At 33.0% G+C, this 19,738-nt stretch overlaps 1 protein-coding gene across 1 annotated transcript in view; it reads right to left on the reverse strand.

Moving 5' to 3' along the window:
- Positions 1-834: 834 nt before the first annotated feature.
- The window catches only part of LOC134253766 (peripheral plasma membrane protein CASK-like), a 76,595-nt gene continuing 57,691 nt past the window's right edge, over positions 835-19,738 (reverse strand). The window contains 12 exon segments of the mRNA XM_062736353.1: positions 835-4,368; positions 5,287-5,388; positions 5,790-5,870; positions 6,207-6,412; positions 6,935-7,015; positions 7,156-7,296; positions 8,482-8,629; positions 8,798-8,896; positions 9,338-9,430; positions 11,736-11,821; positions 13,057-13,135; positions 13,381-13,584. Coding sequence (XP_062592337.1) covers positions 4,192-4,368; positions 5,287-5,388; positions 5,790-5,870; positions 6,207-6,412; positions 6,935-7,015; positions 7,156-7,296; positions 8,482-8,629; positions 8,798-8,896; positions 9,338-9,430; positions 11,736-11,821; positions 13,057-13,135; positions 13,381-13,584 — 1,497 coding nt within the window. The 3' untranslated portion in view covers positions 835-4,191.

The raw sequence follows: 19,738 nt of genomic DNA on the forward strand, positions 1-19,738 counted from the left end.
ATAAAAATCGACTTAAATATTTATATGACTGTCTTAGTTTTCCTATCCTCTGCTGGTTATAGTGGAATCATAAATATCATGGAGGTTTAATTTTGTGGGTAACTTTCTCCCATGAACTTTCAGACAAGATTAACAAGATTTTAACAAAATTCATTCTACCAGTGATTAATTAAAAAAACATAGGTAATAAAAGATTACAAAGCTCACCTCGACAAATGTTATCAGTGTAAGTAATGCAAATCTCACATCATATTTTCTTAATATCTAGTATTTATCCCAAAAACAATATTCTTGCAAGTTTTGTTTAACCCCTTACATGGCATATACACATTTCTACGCATGTAGATTGAAAAACATGTATAGTGTAAACAAATACTCATAAATTTGTTAATACTCCAGATATCAAGGACTTCAAGTTCATTGGGATTAATCTGTTCCCAAAACTTTAACCTGGTCTCTTGTATGGAAAATATAGGTCAGATTCAGCATCCGAAGCAAGTCTGGTAGTGTCCATCCCTAGATGCATCTCCATTCAAGTTTGGTTCGGGTTTTAAAAGTTACTTGGGAATGAAAATGTAGGTCAGATCCAGCATCCGATAGCAATCTTGTGAGTGTCCATCCATTTGATGCATCATCCATGCAAGTTTGGTTTGGATAGGGCTTATAGTTACTTGGGAATGAAAATGTAGGTCAGATCCAGCATCCGAAGCAAGTCTGGTAGTGTCCATCCCTAGATGCATCATCCATGCAAGTTTGACCCTTTCGGGTAGATCGGATTTATAGTTACTTGGGAATGAAAATGTAGGTCATACCCAGCATATATCTGGTAGTGTCCATCCCTAGATGCATCATCCATGCAAGTTTGTTCCGGGTAGGGCTTATAGTTTCTTGGGAATGGACCTGCTCCAAAAACTTTAATTTGGTCACCCATCTGGAAAATGTTGGTAAGATTCAGCATCTGAAGCAAGTCTGGTACATGTAGTGTCCATCCCTAGATGCATCATCTATGCAAGTTTGCTTCAGGTAGGGCTTATAGTTACTTGGGAATGAAAATGTAGGTCAGATCCAGCATCCGAAGCCAGTCTAGTAGTGTCCATCCCTAGATGCATCATCCATGCTAGTTTGGTCCAGGTAGGTCTTATAGTTACTTGGGAATGAAAATGTAGGTCAAATCCAGCATCAGAAGCAAGTCTTGTAGTGTCCATCCCTAGATGCATCATCCATGTAAGTTTGGTCCTGGTAGGGCTTATAGTTCCTTTGGTATGTACCTGCTCCAAAAACTTGATCCTGGTCACTCATCTGGAAAATGTAGGTCAGATCCAGCATCCAAAGCAAGTCTGGTAGTGTCCATCCCTAGATGCATCATCCATGCAAGTTTGGTCCGGGTAGTGCTTATAGTTCCTTGTGAATGGACCTGCTCCAAAAACTTTAACCTGGTTACTCATCTTGGGAATTGACCTGCTCCAAAAACTTTAACCTGGTCATTCATCTGGAAAATGTAATTCAGATCCAGCATCTGAAGCAAGTCTTGTAGTGTCCATCCCTAGATGCATCATCCATGCAAGTTTGGTCTGGGTAGGGCTTATAGTTACTTGGGTATGGACCTGCACCAAAAACTTTAACCTGGTCACTCATCTAAAAAATGTAGGTCAGATCCAGCATCCGAAGCCAGTCTGGTAGTGTACATCTCTAGATGCACCATCCATGCAAGTTTGGTTCAGGTAGGGCTTATAGTTACTTTGGGAATGGACTTGCTCCTAAAACTTTAACCTGGGACGCCGACGCTAATGCCGATGCCAACGCCGGGGGTATAGCATTAGCTCATCTCGACTTCGTCGAGGTGAGCTAAAAATCAATTAATTTCAGTAAGGAATACACTTGCAGTGAATACTTTTTTTACATTGAAGTCCTATGTTGTCACCAAGATGTGGAAATTAGTGGAATATACATATACCCATTGGATATATGGGTAGGGAACCATGGATATGGAATTATGAGTATGACTAACCATGGATATTATATGAATACTGAACAATGGATATTACAAAGTTAATTTGACTGCCCTATAGAGATTTGATTTAACAGTGCCATACTAGTATTATATCACTATAATCCAAGAGAGAATAATGAAATAAAAGATACGAATGAGGATGAAGAGGACTAGATTAGAACCATCGTCGCAAACCACGGGTTTTGAGTCCACAAGCTTCCTGATGAAAGAAAGAATCGATGTGAATCACCCCTGGATTACCAACGATGGATTAGAACTAAAGTATTCTGGCTGAAATGAAGACAACCCCTGCTTTGAACTTTGACTGGTGATCACTAAAACTCTTATTTGAGAAACACATATTACATCTGCACATTATTTTTAAAATTCACAAAAAATCTTGCAAAGTTTCGTTTTCTAACACGCAGATTTAAATATTTAGTCTAGCAAAATACATATGCATGTATGGAGCATTATATTCAAATGCAATTTAAACAGCTTTTGAGCTCCTGTAATCAACTGTTAAAGCTAACATCAAAATGAGATAAGATTGATATTCAACAGTGTGGAAAACACAGTCTCTTTCTCCATCACACATTGTATTCTGGTACATAAATAAAAAAAACAAGTTTCTTTGAAACTTACAAAGGGCCTTAGATTTCAAGTAATATTTTTACTTAATATTTTATATTTCTGCTAAATTCTGCACTTGTTTTATTCATATAAATGTACATCTAATTGAAATCCTAAATGCAAGAACAAAATCTATGAATACATGTACATGTATTATAAACTTTGGTTAAAACAAATCCTATATTTCAGAAATTAAGCATTTTACATTTATTAAATTATGTCCTCCTAAATGCGATATTAAAAGTATAACAATTAAGATCCACTTGGTATGTTTAGATATACAGAATAGTCAGAATTGAAGAAAAATTCTTTGTTTTAAAAAAAAAAACAAAAAAAAAAACATCTTGGTCCCTGGGCTGAAACAAACTCAGCAAAATCCCCCCTCCCTTCTGGTATATCTGTAAAGCTAATTTATCTTATAACCACTTTTAGGGCTCATAAAAACAAATAACAAAAAAATTCAAAGACATATATCAGAACAAATTCAGCACCATGCTATTCTCACATACATATATACATGTATCTGTATTCTCTATCTAGCACTCTCAAAAAAATTTGATTCTCTCGACATTTTAATACTTGGCAGTATACATATAAAATGGTTTGAAATGTTTTACAGATTATCAAATTCTTATAACAACCTTTATTTACTTGCATGTAATGAGACAAGAATTACACATTTCTAAAAAAAAAACACCAAACACTTACCATTTATTAAATTAGATTTACAACCATTTCTCAAAAATCACAGATTTTGTAATACAATGCAGTCTTGTTTGTCTTTAGAAGATAGATTACATGTAAATAAATTATTAATGCATCAAAATCTGCTATACAAATGCATCAATTTATTTACTGTAAATATACTTTTTCCATATAGGATCATAATTCCATGAAATTACAATATCTTTTGAATTTGTAAAAAGAAAATAAAGCAGATTTGTTTGATTGTATTACACATCCCTATAATGCATTTTAAGTATGACGTGACAAAGTTCCAGAGAAAATCATACATAGTGTTAGTAATAAATTCCCATGTGGAATTAAATAAAAAACATCTGCAGTTCTAAATTGAACAAATCACATGCCCATTTTATAGTAAAATTATTGAATATATATATTAAATGGTGCTAGCTTTTTTTTTTCTCTAGGAAATAAACACACAAGTACACAATCTTCTACTTTCACCACAATCCATGTACAACCTTGATATTATCTACAGTGTATCATATTTGCTTTAAAAAATGTATAAATATCAATTAAACCTGTTTCATACTCATTTTATATCATACTATTATATTTTCACATACTCTCTGAATTACTCTGAACCTGTTTATGGACAAGAACACTTTTTGCCATGATTATCTAAGAAGTACTTTTATCTATAGTTATAACTAAAGGTTATAACCTTTAACCTTCCTCATCATGGCCGCTTACACATTCATGTATAAATATATACATGTAGGTCATTTACAAAAGCCTAATCAGGGCAACAGAGTCACATAAATCACTTACAAAGGCCTAATCAGGGCCACAGAGCATTTAAACAACCAATCATCACAGACTATTCAGTAGACCCAGCTGACTGGCACCCACTGGGGTGTGGTACTGACTTGATCAATCGCATGTTCCAATTTCCTTATGGTTTCATCTATGTCATTGTTCACAATTTTCAAGTCAAAATAATGTCCATAGGCTTTTTCAAGAAGTTCACTTTCTGTAGCTAATCTCTCCAAGCTAATGTCCTGTAAAATGAGGAAGATAAAAAAAAGAAAGTATAAAATTAATGCAATGTACATGTACTTCTACAACCTTTGGCCTCTACATATAATTCTTATACATAGAAATAGTCAATGTTACTTAGCAGCTGGTACACTTAATTCTCATGACAAGTGATCTATTTGTTACATTATAAACCATAAGTTTATCTCTGTCCAATGATGTTTTAGATTTATTTACTGGTATCACTTTCTTAATAAAGTAAAACACGCTAATAAATAACAAAGTTCTAAGGATAGAATAATTTGCTTCGTTATGATATTTTCGTTGTGGTTCAAAATGACATGTCTTCACTAAATTGGTACTCTGTACAACATATACTTGAAAATATAGCTTTATTCCTACCCTTATATCCCTGAAAGGCTTAAATGTTTATCTGATTCATTGTAGAAATATATATTAAATGGAACAGCAAGTTCTCATATAATATTTTTGTGCAACATAAAAATGAGGGGTTTGTTTCATTTACAATTCTAATATACAACAGTGTAAATTAAGATATATGAAAGCAACAACACTTTTAAACTTATCTGTTTGTATTCTAAGTAAAATATAAATCCAACTATCAAAAATTGATAAATTGATTAAAAACAAAAGGTATGAGATTTGAAAAATTTAGGTGGTAATGGTATTATAGACATGCAGGTACAGATGACTACATGATTAAACAGACAAAAAATTTGTGTCGAAATAAAGAAATTTTAAAAAGAATATTTGATTACTACTCTGGTATAATTTGAAATGATATCTCAGAAATAACACAATTTACTATATATGTTATTTTTTTAATACTATACTAGTGATAAACACTGTTATCTTTGCTTCCCTTACATTCCCACAGTCTTACTAGTAATATGAAACACTCTCTAATTTTCATCACTTACATTCATATCCTTAGTTTTTCTGAGAAGGTGATCGTTGAAGCATGGAGCTGCTATAAATACTACATAAGGTGCGTAATCAGCGGTGCGTAAAACTTTCAGTGCCTGAAAATTAAATAAACAGAAAAAAAATTGCCATGCAATATAAAAAACCAAATATATACATCTATAGTGCCACTGAAAATTAAAATAAAATATGGGTTTGATGGTTGAGTGAACTTGTTTTGATTTAAAATAAATACAAAATCATTCTTAGCTTACAAAGGTTAATTTTGAAAATAAATTGAAAATTCCCATCAGATATTAAAATTGTGCCTTAATTTTCTCAAAAGTGTTTTTTTAAAGAAACTCGATCAGTAGACATTCTTATTTGAACAGAGTAAAATAAATATCCACAATCATCAAAATTTTTACAATTCTAAACAGTTAAAAAAAGTTCCCTCAACCATTACATGGGAGATAAAAAAAAAAAAGCCTGACAACACAGATATAGAGGTCCATGATACCTCCTGCATGGTGGCTATAGTCGGTGCTGCAATGAACACTATATAAGGGGCATATTCCCCCGTCCGCAGCACACGAATCGCCTGTAACACACGAGCTTTGTTATTCACTTATCATAAAAATCTAGCATATAGAACCTTATCTATTGTCTTTTTTTTTAAGTTAAAATTTTCATAGCATTTTTTTGTAACATGCCATAAAAAGGTACCCATCTTAAATACACTTTGGTAAAAAATTTTTGCAGTGGTTAAGAGATAACTTTGAAATTTAAAGCGGCATTTTATTTCCAAATAATATTAGCCATATAGTTATAATATATCCATGTTACACAATTTGCACAAAAACCCAAAATATGTGTCGTGATAAAGGTAAAATAGACAGGTAAAACAAAATTTTCTTTTGCCTATAAAAAGATGTACCTGTGAAAGTTCAACATCAGAATTGCAATCAGTGGTATGAGAGGAGTTGCGGCGAATGGTCTCTAATTTTGTTCCATACATGGCGTCCTCATGGGTTCCATACTCTAAATACTCGTTAGCAGCAATGTCTTTCATCATTTGATCATGGCCAACAAAATAGTAATTTTTTCCATTCATTTCACCTTCTCGGGGTGCTCTTGTGGTATCTGAAACAAAAAGATATTAATGAAATGTATTCAGATACACAAATGAAATCATTCATTTCTGATTTTGGATAACATAGACAAATCAACATGACATGTTTGTGAAATATGATTGCCCTCCACATAGAAAACTGAAAATATATTTGACCTTGAGCAACACAAATGACCTTGGGTAGAGGTCTGGACATGTCACTTCAAAAGTTATGACCTACGCTTAAGCATATACATAGACATACAGAGAGATAATATTCTCCTTGAGAATATTCTCTTCTGGGGATATAAAAAATTATGAACATTGCATATTTTTTTTCCAAATAATCATTGTCTGTAAAGAGATTAGTCTTCATCAGATATGGCTGGAGTATGTACTCTAAACTACATACATTACAAATGGTTTGAAGTATCATCAGTGTGTAAATGTGAGAGGAAGAAAGACCCCATCCTTATCCTTCACTACAGTAGATAACAATACAAGAATAAGGAAGCATTTCCCCCTTTTTGTTTATAAATTTTCCTTTTACTTACGTGGAATGGGGTAAGCAAATCGATCAGGATGACTTGTTATCAGGGTATTTTTGATGTGTCTTCTACCAACCCCATGAGCACCTGTGAATTTATTAATTAACACATTAACACTTGATTAAGTTATACATATTTCATGTTCTACCTACAGAAAATGGTATTGTAAACCAATTAATTGAATATGAACACTGATTAATGACACCCTTAGACTATATATATTATACCTAATAATACTAATGTTTTCCTCATGAATGCTGGTAGACAGACCACTTCCTCGTAGGTATTGAGATCTAACTGGTCAAATATTGAGTTGTGTTTGGCCAGGTATTTATCCTTCTTCTTCCTTCCAAACCAGGAACAATGTGCTTAAAAAAAGTCAAAATCATTAGCATCTACAATACACAAGTCAGAGTGAGAAAAACTTGGTCAAGTAAAAGTGTGAATTTTTTTTTAAAAGTCTTTCTCCAAGAATTTAGCATTAACTGTGAAATCAAGATAATAAAATCTGTGTAAAAATTTAAACTAGAACTGTCCAAACGGGACAAAATACCCCCGCTGGGTTTTTCAGAAGTAAGTTTTTCCATAATAAAGATATGTATCAAAAACAAATTATGAAATTTTTCTTCCAGTGACCTTGAACTTCCCCAAATGACCTTGGGTCAAGGTCATGACACACCCTTGGGTCATGGGCAATCTTTGTGTGAAATGAGAACCTACCAAGTTTATCCAGAAGAAAGATATGGACCGGAGCACGAAGCAAGCCTGATATTTTTCTTCCAGTGACCTTGAACTTCCCCAAATGACCTTGGGTCAAGGTCATGGCACACCCTTGGGTCATGGACAATCTTTGTGTAAAATAAAAATCTACTAAGTTTATCCAGAAGAAAGATATGGACAGGACAGGAATTATGAAAATTTTCTTCCAGTGACCTTGAACTTTCCCAAATGACCTTGGGTCAAGGTCATGACACATCCTTGGGTCATGGGCAATCTTTGTGTGAAATGAGAACCTACCAGGTTTATTCATAAAAGATATGTATCAAACATGATTTTTGAAAATTTTCTTCCAGTGACCTTGAACTTTCCCAAATGACCTTGGGTCAATGTCATGACACACCCTTGGGTCATGGGCAATCTTTGTGTGAAATGAGAACCTACCAAGTTTATCAATAAGAAAGATATGGACCGGATACGAATTATGAAATTTTTCTTCCAGTGACCTTGAACTTCCCTAAATGACCTTGAGTCAAGGTCATGACACACCCTTAGGTCATGAGCAATCTTAGTGTGGAGTAGTAGATTCTAATGTCCCTCTGTAAGAAAGATATGGACCGGACACGATTGCACAGACAGACAGACGGACGGACGTATAGACGGACAGACAGCTAGGCGGACAGACGGACAGACGGACAAGTTGATTCCTATATACCCCCCCAAACTTCGTTTGCGGGGGGTATAATAAACAATATGCAAAGAAAGAAAGTGAATGGACAGTATACCTCCTCTATGATTCAAAGGACATGCTACAAATAACATTGAAAGACAAGTACCTGCGTGTTCGTGTCTGGCTTTTTCCCTCGATGACATTGACGTTCTCCACTCCTGAAGCTCTGGGGAGGGGATGAGACCTGCTGGGGTGGTAGGGGCCACGCCCCATAACTTAGCCTGCCACCAGTTAGAGTCCTCCTTGTTAATGATCTACAAATAAGTACTCTGTATGTTAACTGAAACATTATACAGATACATTTATATTGTTATTTTACACTAATTACAGCTAAGGTTTCTTCAAATTGTAAAGTGAGTTTTATGAAATATTGGAAGGACTTTAATATAAACTTTTCTTTCTTCAAACAATGTTGTACTCACTCTTAAAACATCCCCAACTCTGAAAGACACTCCAGCCTGAGGGCAAGGAATCATATCATCATCCTCAGGATTATAATCAAACAGGGCCCTCACAAAGATCTACAACACATATGTTACATTATCAGATATCTGTAGTTCTAGACATGTCAGCTACACTTTACTTATGATAATTAGAAAATATGAAGCTCATTTCTGATCATGTAGGTCTAAAACATGGTTCTCTAATACACAACTTGATACAACTTGTAACAAAGCTCAACTGCATATTTTATCTCCATACAAACAAGCATATGCAATAAAACAACAAATTTCATAGAAATAAATCAAGCTACGACCTTGATTAAACCTGGTTTACCTATACTTTCTTATTTTTCGAGAAGAAAAGGAATAAAAATAATATATACCTAAACCTAACTAATAACACTGTAATACAATAAGAAGAAACACTAAGTATCAATTTCAGACTAAGAATGTACATAACACAAAGTTCTCTACATTATTTATTGCCTATGAATTGATCCCAGTTTTCCTATTTCATACCTCTTTATGTGTTCCATTTTCATTTCGTTCCTTATGCACGTTGCCTGATGGTTGGGGAACAATTTTGAAGGTGACATTACCACTTAATGATTTCTGTGAAAAGATAATAAAAGTTGACTTAATGGAACCTTTAGTTGCACAAAGTTATTGCCAAGACGCCGCTTTATGTCTTTTAGGGGACACTTTTCTAGTGTCTCTCGTCTGCCAATTACAGAAAATCAATATGTCTTCAGGAAAAAATAGAATATTGTATTTGTCTAAGTATCAAATCTGTCCTGAAAAAATGCTTCTTGTAACAGCCATTAAGATATTGATATACAAGCTATAGGCATTTCATATCACCTATATGCTATCATAGATAAATCAGTAAGCTCATTTGCTACATTCATAAAGGTTTGAATTCATTAGTTAATTAGCTAGAAAAATTAATGTTGTACATATTTTAGCAACCTCAGTTGATACAACTTGTAACAAGGTTGCAAACACTGTTGTTATATGATGAATTAGCAACCCCAGTAGCAAAAAACTTGTCTAAAACACTAATGACAAGCTAATTCAGAGAATTCGTGTCCCCCGCTTAGGGAAAAAGTCGGCTCCCCCTGACTGAATTTGTAGAATTATTAAATGTATACATGTATACTGAAGCAAATAAAATACATGTATGTCAATATGCATATAAAGATTTGATTGCTTATTCTTTATTATGTGTATAGAAGATTTTTTTATATGGAATGTTTATCACACTGTAATGATGATTTTATAACCTCATAAATTTTTCATTTCACATGCTGAATACTATCATTTAGTCAAAAAAAAAAAAAGAAGTAATATTACCTAAAAAAAAAAAAAAGGAATACAATAAGATTCGATCCCGGGACCTCTCACATTTGAAGCGAGAGACATAACCACTCGACCACGGAATCGCTTTACGCGCAGTGAAGTATATGCAGAATTGAAGTCACATACATGTATATATTCATGTTTTCATGTTCGGTATTCTCAAAATTTTACACAATCCATGGTGTTTGATTTATTTAGCCTTTATTAAACAGTTCTAATAGATGTAATAAGAACATATTTGTCCGCCGAGAACCTGTTTTATACGCAATAACTCTCCTCATGCCCCTGCGCTAAAAATAGCGACATGTAATACTATAAATACTAATAAAACAAAAGGGGCGGGGTACTTTGAGAGGGGCGAGAGACGTCCTAGGAGTTTTGGTATAAAATTACATTGCATAAGCTCAAAATCTTCTTGAAATATCATACATAAATGATAGTTTTGCATACAGACAGAATGTATAAATTTACGACCTTGAACTTTGACCTTTTACCTCAAAATCAATAGGGGTCTTCATTAGGCCACAGGGAGTTGTTATGTAAAATTTCATTGCAATAGCTCAAATGGTTCTAGAGATATCGTGTGGAAACGAATGTGTTTTAACAGACAGAATTTGCTTATTTATGACCTTGACCTTTGACCTTTTGACCTCAAAATCAATAGGGATCTTCTTTAGTCCATAGGGAGTTGCTATGCTAAATTTCATTGCAAAAGCTAGACAAAGGGTTCTAGATATCGTGATGAGGTAGCAAGCGTTACAGACAGACAAAAGACGGACGGACGGAGCAAGCTCAGTTGTTATAGATACCCAAATTAATAGCCCCACTTTTCAAGCGGGGGACAAAAAGTAAGCAGGTTCCCCTGTCTAAGGCACTAATGATGAATTGGCTCAGATGTTATAGATACCAGTGATGAGAAATGAGCTCAGTTGTTATAGATACCAGAGAGGAACTAGCAAGCTTAGTTGTTATAGATACCAGCAATGAGGTAGCAAGCTCAGTTGTTATAGATACCAGCGATGAGGTAGCAAGCTCAGTTGTTATAGATACCAGTGATGTGGTAGCAAGCTCAGTTGTTATAGATACCAGTGATGAGGTTGCAAGCACAGTTATTATAGATACCAGTGATGATGTGAAAGCTTAGTTGCTTAAATTTCAATGATTAGAAAACAAGCTCAGTTGCTACAGATGCTGTGATGTGGTAGCAAGTTCAGTTGTTTAAACATTAATGATTAGACAACAAGCTCTGTTGCCCAATATATAGAGAAAGCTTCATTATTACAGATACCAATGATGCTAGCCAGATTATTTAGAGACACCAATGATGAGTTAGCAAGCTCATTAGTCTCAGACACCAATGATGAATGAGTGAGCTCAGGCATAGTGTTAAAGACCCTAACAGTAAAATAACAACCTTAGTTGCTATGGAGAGAAATAAAGATTTCGCATAAAAGTTGTTAAGGACATCAAAGATGAAATTACAAAGATACAATGTATTTTTTGATGCGGGTAAACTAATGCTAGGTTAATACTTTATAATTGACATAGGTATATTTACCAGCATTTTCTGCAGATTTTCCACTGTCTGATTAACGACACTGACTTCGTTTATTTCTCTAATTTCATCTCCCACATGAAGGGTTCCTGTACAAATAAAAAAAAATGTCCATGAATTGATGAGACTGAAATATTTGACAGCATTAATGGTTCCCCCTTAACATAAACAGGATACTATAGTGAAAAACTGAATTCATTTCCATCTGACTCGACATAACAGGCTCACTTTAAGCATATTAATCTAGACTTTCCATGAATAAAAATACACTAAAGATTCATTTGGGATATTTTTTGGGGGGGCAAACACAGCTCATATTAAATCCCTTGTCAATTTATCAAATTCCAAAGTCCTTTTCTGTGCTTGAATACAATATCATATTTCATGTCCATATGTCTTCTTGGACAATTATGAATTATGAAAAAGCTGCAAACAAATAGTATTTTTTACAATGACATAATGTATTGACACTAAATTAATGAAGCAATTTTTTATTATTTGTCTAACTGAGTCACTATTTGCCAAGATAATTTTTCTGGTAAAAAACAAGAGCCTACTTAGCATCCTAAAATTTTGATCAATTACTAGTTTTGATATAAATTAATTGAAATTTTTTTAACTCATTTTTTTTTAAATTGTAGCAATTTAAAATGAAGAAGATGTTGCTGAGGTGATGTCATACTGAACCCTGTCCTGTATACGGGAAAAAATTTCCTTTTGTTTTGTTTAACCCCTTTTGCCCTTGACACAAGAGGGGGGTTACATGTATAAGACGGGGCGAATTAAAAGAAAAAAGTACAATTTCTTAAACAGAACCATGAGTGGGCAAATTTACCCAAAGGCCCCAGGTTCAAGTCCCACTGTGGGAACTTAATGTTGTGTCCTTAAACAAGGCACTAAGTATGTATTGCCTCAATTCACCCAGCTACAATGGGTTCTGGTTTAGGCTGGGAATAACCTGCCAAGGACTAATATCTCATCCTGAAGGAGTTAATGACTTATCCACTCAGAGCCCAGAAACTGGGTACAATCACTGGCCTTATTAGCCTCAGGGCTCTTTGAAGAATTAACTTTTTAAATTTTCAATGCAGTCAAAATAGTGTAAATTGCTCAATGTTCTGTCACCAGACTGAACATAAAATAAATCATATAATTCAAAAGTATCCAAGTACATGTAATTATATGTATTTCTTTACAACATTTAGTTTCACTTTTATTTTTTCTCAGTAGATATTCTTTTAATAAAAAATACAATACAAGATGTACTAAATCAATTTGATGGAATTGATGCAAATAATAAATTTCTACTGCTGTATGACCATACCTTGTCGATGGATCATTCCTCCATGCATTATCCGAGCAACCTTACACTGACCAACTTCATTCACCCTTAGAGTAATTCCCTAATTTTAAAAATAAGACCATTATCTCATATACTACATGCAGAAAATCTCCTCAACCTGAGGAAAACAAGGGGTAAAAATTTTTACACATGCAAAACTGTAGTAGCAAAGACTGTAAAGTGTATGCACACTTCAGATCGAATGCATGTTCATTAACAAAGTTAAAAAGAATTTACATTTTTAAAACCTTTATTCATTTCAAAACAATCAGTAAAGAAATTTTCTTGTTTGAAAAAAAATCTTACCATGGGCTCATCCTTGTTTTTCTGGAATTGGACGAGTCGTACACGATTGATTTTACACCCAGGATCCATCTCGACTTCTGGACTAGGGGGCTGTGAGGAATCACCATTCAGGCTCGAAAACGTCTGGATAGGAGGGGGCGTGACACGAACAGCATCCTCTCCATAAACCTCATGAGCTACCACATCGTGTGCTTGAAGTAAGGCCTGTAGAGAACAAATTACTCAAATAAAATACCCACCACATGTGTTACAGATGGTAATAAGAGGACTTCAGATTTGATAATTACCAAATTTCACCATCATTGTTAGTAGCTATTTTCATAATTATCCATTTAAGTGAAAAATTGTGACAATCCAAACAATTATGGATTGAAACTGTCATAAAATCCTACATACCGGGTATTTTCATTGAATGCAAACATTTCCTCATTGATTTTGGGAGGGAAATGAGCTAATCAACATATGTGAATAAGACTAAAAATTAAAAGCATTGAAATCCCCATCTGACTCATGTAAGAAAGCAATTTGTTGATGTGACAGAAACAAATGTATTGAATCACAATAACTATTGACAGCTGTTTCAAATAGTGTTCTCCACAGCTTTGATGTTTTTGTTCTCCACATGGCAACATGGATCGAATGCATTTCAGATGCTAATATCAATCAAATTCAAAATACTTCTGCTTCATCTTTGAATAGGTCAATAACAATTTTTTGTACTGACATGTAAGAAACTTATTTTCTGGTATAAAAGTACTGAATAACTGAAACTTTTTCTCATAAAAAAAACTTTTGAAAGATAAAATCAATCTGCTGTTCAAAAAATTGTTTCTTATAAATGTTATGCATACTTTGTAAATATCTGAATGTTTTCTTAAATGTAACAGTGGTAGCTTAGTAATGAAAATTGAAGCAGCCTACATGCTCATTTTTAGTCCATTAATGACATGAAATTTTCATCAACTCAAATAATCATGCAGCGTTATTTTTAATCTTTGATCTTACATATCTAAATGCCATTATCTGTAAATGGTTGAATTTTTGGCTTTACTGCAATGATTGATCTTGTTCTTTTTTTTTTCTCCACATGCTTTTATCATAAATATTGGTTCTACTGTATTAAAGCACAATTGCAAAGCTGTCCTATAATTTTTGTTCCATTACTCAGCTGACAGGAAAAAAAAAAGTAGGATTTTGGAATTGTCTCATTTTAAAATAATCCAGCAAATCAAAAGTTGGCAATAATTGGTAAAAGTCAAATCTAATCCTCCTTGGAATACTTTAAAAGTGTGGTTGAAAGTGGATTTAAGTGTTTCTGAGGTTAAATGCAGCTTAAGGTGGATTCAAATGGTTCTGGATTTAAGTGTGGTTGACACTAGATTTAAGTGGTTCTGGATTTAAGTGTGGTTGAAAGTAGATTAAGTGGTTCTGGAGTAAAGTCTGGTTGAAAGTAGATTTAAATGGTTCTGGAGTTAAGTGTGGTTGGAAATGGATTTCAGTGGTTCTTCAGTTGAATGTGTAGAAATTGGGTTCAATTTGGTCCTGGCTTTAAATGTTGTTTAATAGTGCATTTAAGTGGATCTGAGTTAAGTGTAGTTGAAAGTAGATTTAAGGGTTTTGAAATAAAATGTGGTTGAAAAAGGATTAAAGTTGTTCTGAGGTAAAGTGTGGTAGTAAGTTAATTTCAGTGGTCCTGGAGTTGAGTGTGGTTGGAAGAAAATTCAAGTGGTTCTAGAGTTAAGAGTGGTTGTAAATTGATTTAAGGGTTCTGAAGTAAAATGTGGTTAAAAAATTATAAAAGTGGTTCTGAAGTTAAGTGCGGTTGGAAATGGATTAAAGTGGTACTGGACTCAAGTGTGGTTAAAAGTGTATTTAAATAAGTGGTTGTGGAGTAAATTGTGGTTGAAAGTGTATTTAAGTGGTTTTGGAGTTGAGGGTGGTTGGAAATTGATTCAAGTGGCTCTGGAGTTAAGGGTGGTTGAAACTTTATTGAAGTGGTACTAGAATTAAATGTGATAATTAATAAAAATGTTGGTTAAAGTGATTGTGATTCTGGAGTTAAATATGGTTTAAAAGTATATAAAAGTGGTTTAAGTTGTGTGGTTGAATATGTAATTAACTGGTAAACTGAAGATAAATGTTGCTGAACACTGATGAAAATGGTTCTGCAGTTAAATGTTACTGGAAGTAGTCTCATTTAAAATGTTTTGGAGTAAAGTGTGAATGAAAGTACATGTAGGTTTAAGTGATTTTTGAGTTAAATTTGGTTGGAAATGGATTAAAGTGGTTCTGAAGTTAAGTATAGTTGGAAGTAGGTTCAAGTGGTTCTGAAGTTAGGCCAGATAGAATTAATCTTTAGATTCTCTTCCTAATTTGCTAAAATATTGGGGCGGGTGGGCGGATTTTATTTTTTATTTTTTATAATTGTTAAATTGGAAGTATCAACAAAACATGGATTAAATGTAAACATTTTTTGTTATGTTAATGCCAATATGAATAGATTTTATTCCTTTCATATTCTTTTAAATATTTAAAGAAGTTGTTGCTTTAAAAAATTAAATATTTATTGTTAATTAAGAAATTATCAAGTACACAAATACGGCACACGCAACAAAATGGGGTGGGTATACCGATAAATTGTGTATGCAGTGTCATGACTTCCTCAAATACCTTTTAGTTTTACCAACCTATGTTTTCTGTAAAATATCACATTTGGTTGGAAAATAGGCCTGAACAGTTTTAAAATTTAACATTTTCTTAGCATTCTTTAAAGTGTGCCTACGAAATGTTTTATTTTTTTTTTTTCAAAGAAAAATCACACACAGTTGGAATTCGTTTAAAACTTGAAAGGTGTTATTTTCCCTGTCTATTTTTCCTGATTAAAATCTCTCTAATTTGCTCAAGCCATTAACATGATTAATACTATCTAGATGTGTTTATGCTATTTTTTCTTCTCTGCCTTTTTTACACTGACAATTTATCTTTTCATTACATATTTAAACTGCTTTTATTGCCGATTTTTCACCATTCTTCACATGGCTCTTTTGCTATACTCGTAAATAGCGACATGCGACTTTTAATACAGGCGGGAGATAACTCTTAAACTTTGACCAAAATTCTTGCTGAATAAAAATACATGGAAAATACTTTTAACACCCAAAAATCGAAATAAAAAATACCGGGGCAGACATTTTGAGAGGGGCGGGCGGGGAAAATTCTAGAAGATTAATTTTATCTGGCCTTAAGTGTGGTAGGAAATGGATTGAAGTAGTTCTGCATGAAGATAAGTGTAATTGAAAGTAGAATTAAGGGTTAAAAGTTAAATAGTTGAAAAGGATTAAAAAATTAATGTTTCTGGAGTTAAGTGTGATTAAAAGTGTATTTCAGGTTTCTAAATGATTCTGGAGTTTAGGTTGCTTGAGATTATAATTAAGTGGTACTGGAATTAAATGTGATTAAAAGTTGGTTAAAGTGATTTTGATTCTGCAAGGAGTTAAATGTGGTTTAAATATGCTTTTAATAATAATAATAATAATAATAAATACTTTATTTAAAGAAGGTAACCTGGTTAGTGCATGCACTATTCTTCCCCAGGGCCTTCTATATATATCAAATACAAAAAATAATACAGAATACAATTCATCATATATAATAGTAATATGTTTAAGGAATTACAATCATACAATTATGAATATAATGTCCATGTATAGTTTTAACAATCATAATACAATATACAATATCGAAACCTTATTGTCCTCAAAAAATTGTGCAACAGCTGATGATGTAATTTTCTATATTGCTTAAATGTTCGTAGATGCTAGAGAATCTAATGTGTTGGGGAAGTTTATTCCATAGATGTACACTTGAATACTGAAAAGAGGTCTTGAATAAGTTTGTACCAAATTTCGGCAATGTTAGATCATAATTATTTCAAGATCGTAATTATAAGAAGTAGAAGAATGAAATTCAAATAAATTACAAAGATATTGGGGAGTCGTTCACATTGAAAATTTTGTATAATAATATGTATTTGTATAGATCAACTAGCTCATAAACTGTTAACCATCCAAGTTTTCAAACAGTGGTTTGGAAGAAGAATCTGGACTTGCGCAATTCAAGAATAATCCTTGCTGCTCTTTTCTGTAATTTAAATAGTCTGTCCATGTCCTGCTTTATTACCCAAATAGTCAAACAATAGTTAATAGATGGTAAAATATAAGCATTGTAATATAGTTTTCTGGTATGTAGAGGGAGAAATTTCTTAATCCTTGAAGAGTAAATAACTTATAATTTATCGTTTTACAAACCGAGTCAATATGATTTGCATACTGTAACTTATCATCAATATGTACACCAAGAATTTTTTCAGTTTCAACCATTTCAATTGTTTTGTCTGAGGCATAAAGTTGTAAATTTGGATTATCTAATTTTGATTTTCTTTGCTGTGTTCCCATTAACATACATTTTGTTTTATCTACATTTAAAACCATTTGATTTTGAGCACACCATTTCTCAATCTCACAAAGATCTGAATTTAGTGTATTTTCTAAACATCTTGTATTATTATTATTAGAATACAGAGTTACATCATCACCAAACATATCAATATTTGAATTGTTTACATGTAATGGAAGGTCATTTATGTACAATAAAAATAAAAGTGGGCCCAAAATTTTAAGTGGTTCATGATGGAGATGCAATTGGAAGTTGTAATTTTGTAATTATTGAATTAAATAAGAAAATCTTGAGCTTGTTCCCAAAGCCAAACAGATATTACAGATACTTTGAGGAATTTAATAAAATTCCAGAAGTCCATATTCATTATATACATTTATAACTTCACAGGGAATTCTGAACTCTTCTCTTAATTTGGGACATTGTTTCATTTGTATCTTTAAATGACATTAGAAGCACTTTTAATGGAAACTGGCTTTGACAAGTTGCTCCTGAAAGCTAGGTTTTATTACAGTCAATGCTAGGGAGAAGCAAAGTAGATTACTTGAAGCCAAAAGTTGATTTTTTTGGTCTCAGAAAAGCAGAATAATTGAGCCAGCATTTACTGCTGTTGTAGCCATTAATAAAAAATGTTCTCTCGATACAAATCAGTTATCTGTAACGATCTGAGCATAGGAAATGGGGATGATACTTTTTTCTTTCGGAAACATCTTCAATGTAATAGAAAGACAGTCAAAGACACACTTATTGTAGATCCATTAGCAATCATGCAGATTTCTTGCTGACGAAACACGTAGTCAATAAACTTTCTAGGGTATAAAAGGAAAATTTCTGTTAAACCTTTCTTATAAATTAAGTTATTGACGTATTATGCTACTGTTTGTCAAATAATTACAAATAAGAAAACAAGGAAATAGGTCAATGCTGTATAACATATATGTATAAAGTAAGTAGAAAATCTATTATATCATTGGATAAAACACTTGCATTTGTAAATCAGCACAAAACTACCAGAGAAATTATAGCAAACAACAGAGGAAATGTTATTAATACCAGCATCTGTATAGAACTAACATCTGTTCACATTATTTTTTTTAATTTGACAGTAGCTAATTTTTAATTGGACAAGTATTTTACTCCGTTATTTAATAAAAACTCTAAATTGCACACTGTACATAGATTCAGTTGATTATAAGATCATTACAATGTCCATGTAATTACGTCACATTTTATACAGTGCAATACCACTGCAAAAAAGCATTTGTTGGCCTTAATTATACTTTTGTTCTAGCTATTAAATGCTCTTTAATTCACTCAGGATGTTAGCATATACACTTATATTAAATGCTTCTTATTCCCTTGTACATAAGAAATGCATCAATGTTAATTGTTTTAATTTTAGAAACACATCTCAGCTCTGAAATATGCAGAAAAATTATGTTAACCTAAGGTCAACTAAATGATGCAAGAAAATACAAGAGACACAAAACAATTTTCCTAGCATATCCCTATAATAAACAAATATAACAAATTTAAAAACATACTCGACATTTAAACAATTTCCTTACCTTGTGGGCTATGAAAACTCCAGCGTAAACCAGCGAAATATCTAAATGGCCTTCTAAATCAATAAAAGTCCTCCCTCTTTATCTCTGATGAACTCAATATCAACAAAGGTTTCACTTTCCTCTTCCCTTATATTATCTATGGATTGGGGGGCAAAATATAACCAACCTGACAGAAGAACCTGCATACTAATCACTGACTTCCAACCATACCCACATGAGCACTGCTTATAATGGAAGAAGAAAAAATAACCTGGAGTTCTCTCTATATGTGATAACAATTAACAAGAGGGAGGGAGAGATGACTGTTTCAGCAGGCTTGTTTTTTTTCTCGGAGT

This window comes from Saccostrea cucullata, unplaced genomic scaffold (assembly GCF_032062105.1).
Source record: "Saccostrea cucullata isolate Sc308-1 unplaced genomic scaffold, CSIRO_AGI_Scuc_v1 ctg112, whole genome shotgun sequence".
NCBI classification, from domain to species: Eukaryota; Metazoa; Mollusca; class Bivalvia; order Ostreida; family Ostreidae; genus Saccostrea; species Saccostrea cuccullata.